This window comes from Cebidichthys violaceus, unplaced genomic scaffold (genome assembly GCF_023349555.1).
Source record: "Cebidichthys violaceus isolate CVI_PGR_0920_01 unplaced genomic scaffold, fCebVio1.0.p SCAF_11, whole genome shotgun sequence".
Lineage (NCBI taxonomy): Eukaryota > Metazoa > Chordata > Actinopteri > Perciformes > Stichaeidae > Cebidichthys > Cebidichthys violaceus.
The window spans coordinates 2,429,158-2,433,411 of NW_027176274.1; the positions used below are offsets into that span (position 1 = coordinate 2,429,158).

At 38.6% G+C, this 4,254-nt stretch overlaps 1 protein-coding gene across 1 annotated transcript in view; it reads right to left on the reverse strand.

Annotated features, from left to right (window-relative positions):
* LOC137889781 (uncharacterized) overlaps positions 1 to 4,254 on the reverse strand; it is a 22,589-nt gene extending 18,335 nt beyond the window's left edge. The window contains exon 1 of the mRNA XM_068733815.1: positions 4,172 to 4,254. Coding sequence (XP_068589916.1) covers positions 4,172 to 4,254 — 83 coding nt within the window. The remainder of the gene's footprint in view (positions 1 to 4,171) is intronic.

Here is a 4,254-nt window from a genome sequence, read left to right on the forward strand (position 1 = left end):
GACCCTCACCTGATTCCTTAGCTGTGGACAGGACAGAGGTTGTCCATTTGCTACCATACGACGCATGTGTCCACACAGGTAGAATACAGTAGAACCACTGGACATCACCATAACACACAGACAGAAAACAAAGTGCGCCTTCAGTATGGAAAACACAATGAAAAACACAATATGCAAGGGATCTTTTGCAGGCATGTCATGAACCACTGTGGAATAGTTGCTGCTTACAATTCCATCAAGAGGAATATTGGCTAAAATCATTGAAGTAAAATCAAACAAACTGTAAAGTCTCTCAGTAATCCAAAAGCAGTAGATGATGGATTTGACATTCTTCTTAATCCAGATGAAGGGAGCTCTCTGTGCAGGTACAATCTGGATGCAGTAGAAGAAGTTCAGCCAGACAGAGGAGGTCATGCTATTGAACACACTGCAGACCGATACCACAGATAAGATTTGAGTAATCTTGAAGCTGTTAAAAAGTAGATGAGAAAAGGCCACCGCAATACCTGACACCATGTAAGTTATTGTAAAGCAAATCAAGGACCACAGGAGAAGCTTCAGAGGTTGCTTGATCCTTCCTCCATGAAGTGGACGGACCATGCAAAACATGTAAAATGCAATAGTCACGATGTTAAGAAAAACCAAAGACCCATTAATGAGGGCAAATGTTTGAAAGTCCATCTTTACTCTGTTTGCTGTTCTGGTGTCTTCTTCCCTTGTAGAGAGCTCAACTAAAGCCAGTAAGGTTCTCCAACTCTATGCAATGTAACAAATCAGAGTTATTTGCATCTAATGCAAATCAGATTATGTAAATAAATCTTATACTTGTAAAATCGCCTAGAAATAGGAATACAGAAATTACTTCATGTTTTTATTTCATGGGTTGATAATTATTTACAACATGACTCTTTATAATTATCTTGATAAAGTTTTTATTCCAAGCACATAGACTTAAGTTTAAAAAGTTGACATTTTTATAACATGAATCAGATAAAAAGTTAGAGAATCTACACAGTGTGTGAAAACTAAAACAGCAACAGAATCATATGAAGTTAAAGGGCCAACATCAGGAAAATTGTGTGAGTTTGGTGCCTGAGATACTTCGGCACAATGCACTATGTGATAGGATTACCAAAAAATAAGCGTAGACTTAAGGAGGGTTTCTCAGTAATAGGTTCATTGAGTAGCAACACCGAAATAATTTAAACTACAAAGAATGAGAAGGAGAAATATGGATCAGACATGTATTTAATGCTTATCATAGATCTTACTTTGCAATATTTCCAACGGGTGATGCAGGTAAAATATTAAATCATTTGACCTCAGTCAGCATTTATGTATATATGATTGACAGAACGGTATTGTTATTATTGAGGTTTTGCCCTCTAATTACCTTCAATGATTTGGAGGACTTGCCAGAAAATACATGAGATGAAGAATCATTGTGAGAAGTGATATTTCTGCCTCATTAAAATTTCTTGAAAATCAGTTGCTATATATATATATATATATATATATATATATATATATATGGAATATTATATATATTATATATAATATATTATATATATGGTCACTGAGGATGTGAATGTTCACAATCATTCATTAACACGGTCAAATTGGTGAGGAGGATTTCTACAAATTTGGCGAGGGAACATTTATCACATCAGCAACGGCACTAAATTTTGTGATTTTCACAAAATTTAGTGCCGTTGCTGATGTGAAAAACATTCCCTTGCCAAATTTGTAGAAATCCTCCTCACCAATTTGACCGTGTTAATGAATGATTATGAACATTCACATCCTCAATGAAGACTGGAAGACTGTCAGATAAAAGTCAAGCATTTACAAAGCTGTAAATATAATATATATCAACCAAGAAGAAAAACTGCAGAAAAATATTTGAGATTAGTAAGAAATATGCGTTGTCAGCTGTCAGCTTCGTGAACACCAGCACAATAGCTAACAACAGGTATCATATCAGTACGTAAATAATTCCATATTTTAACAAAACGTGTAAGTAGCTCTGATCTCCTACGATAATGTTCCAAACTTCAGGGGCAGCTTGCATCCATGTAGATTCATAAGTGTCTCAGGTTCTCCTCAGCAGAGCCCTGGTCTTCTGGGTTGAGCTTCAGTATCATACTCCTTGTTCAGACTGTTGGACTTGAGGTGCTTTGCAGCACTGAGCTGCTCTCAGCCAGATGTGTGCTGCTCTCTGCCTGAATACAGCCTGACCAGCTCCCAGGTTGAACAACGTGCCTGACATGTACAAGTTGATGACAGTGGAATCGGTAAACGTATAACCGCCCCCAGGAAAAGAACTGAAGATGGTCCAAGAAGCACAGAACACATACAGAACTCCCTGGAGGATGCCGGTGACAGTGACCCTCACCTGATTCCTTAGCTGTGGACAGGACAGAGGTTGTCCATTTGCTACCATACGACGCATGTGTCCACACAGGTAGAATACAGTAGAACCACTGGACATCACCATAACACACAGACAGAAAACAAAGTGCACCTTCAGTATGGATAACACAATGAAAAACACATCTTCCCGGAAATATTTCAAGAAATCTTTTGCAGGCATGTCATGAACCACTGTGGAATGGTTGCTGATTACAATTCCATCAAGAGGAATACTGACTAAAATCATGTTAATTAAATCAAACAAACTGTAAAGTCTCTCAGTAATCCAAAAGCAGTAGATGATGGATTTGACATTCTTCTTAATCCAGATGAAGGGAGCTCTCTGTGCAGGTACAATCTGGATGCAGTAGAAGAAGTTCAGCCAGACAGAGGAGGTCATACTATTGAACATACTGCAGACCATCACCAGATAAAAGATTAGACCAATCTCGAAGTGTTCAGCAAGAAGAAATCCCACCGCAAAAATAACTGACACCATGTAAGTTATTGTAAAGGAAATCAAGGACCACAGGAGAAGCTTCAGAGGTTGCTTGATCCTTCCTCCATGAAGTGGACGGACCATGCAAAACATGTAAAATCCAATAGTCACGATGTTAAGAAAAACCAAAGGCCCATTAATGAGGGCAAATGTTTGAAAGTCCATCTTTACTCTGTTTGCTGTTCTGGTGTCTTCTTCCCTTGTAGAGAGCTCAACTAAAGCCAGTAAGGTTCTCCAACTCTATGCAATGTAACAAATCAGAGGTATTTGCATCTAATGCAAATCAGAAAATGTAAATATATAATATTCTTGTTAAATTTGGAAAAAGGAATACAGAATTTACTTCATAATTTATTCCTCGGGTTGATAATTATTTACAACATGACTGTGATTAGATTTAGGTTGAGAAAGTTGACATTTTTATAACATGAATCAGATAGAAAGTTAGAGAATCTACACAGTGTCTGAAAACATAAATATATATATATATATGCATGTGTGTGTGTGTGTGTGTGTGTGTGTGTGTGGTAGGTGATAGCAACATTCCCTTTTGGCAAGCGCTCCATCCAGCTCTTTTACAAATAAAGAGTAGGCTGGGAATAGATGTTTTAACCTGCCTTGTTGTTTCCATATCAGGGTCTTCTTCCCTTGTGGTGCTCTTACAGACAAAATATTTGAGGTTCTCCAAATCTGAGCAATGTAGCAAATCTGAGGTCACAGCATCACAAGCAAATCAAAATGTGCAAATAAAACATGTTTTATTGAGACAATCTGAAAAATTTCAGACAGGTCTCCCATTTCTGTATTTTCAACAATGTTTTTGCAATTCATTTCAGCTTTCAGCATTCCAATGCATTTTCAGTTTTATTATATCATAATTACTTAGCTTAGTTAAAGTGTCGTCGGATTCTCTAAACACCACGGTTGTCTTTCCCTAACTCCTCATGAGTTTTCCTTCACATCTTTCCTCGACCCCATGACGGTTTCCATAGAGGTCAAGGAAAAGTGGTTAGGAATAGACATTAGGAGGTCATTTTTTGACTTTTCGACTGCAGCCCTAGTCTTGTGAAAGAACAGAGACAATCTGGTAAATGGGTGGACAGGTAGGGGTATAAGTACTGTGAGGTCTGATGAGTTAATGGAACACATGCGAGGAACAAAACAGGCGGGAAACTAGCCTGTTTTTAACTATCCTGTACGCCCAAAGCGAGAGCTTTGGGCGTACAGGGATTGGATGGCCCCCAGAAGTGGACCCCTCACCCCATACTCCCACAGCACCTCCCACAGTATCTCTGTGGGACCGGGACCCGGTCATACGCCTTCTCCAGGTCCACAAAACACAT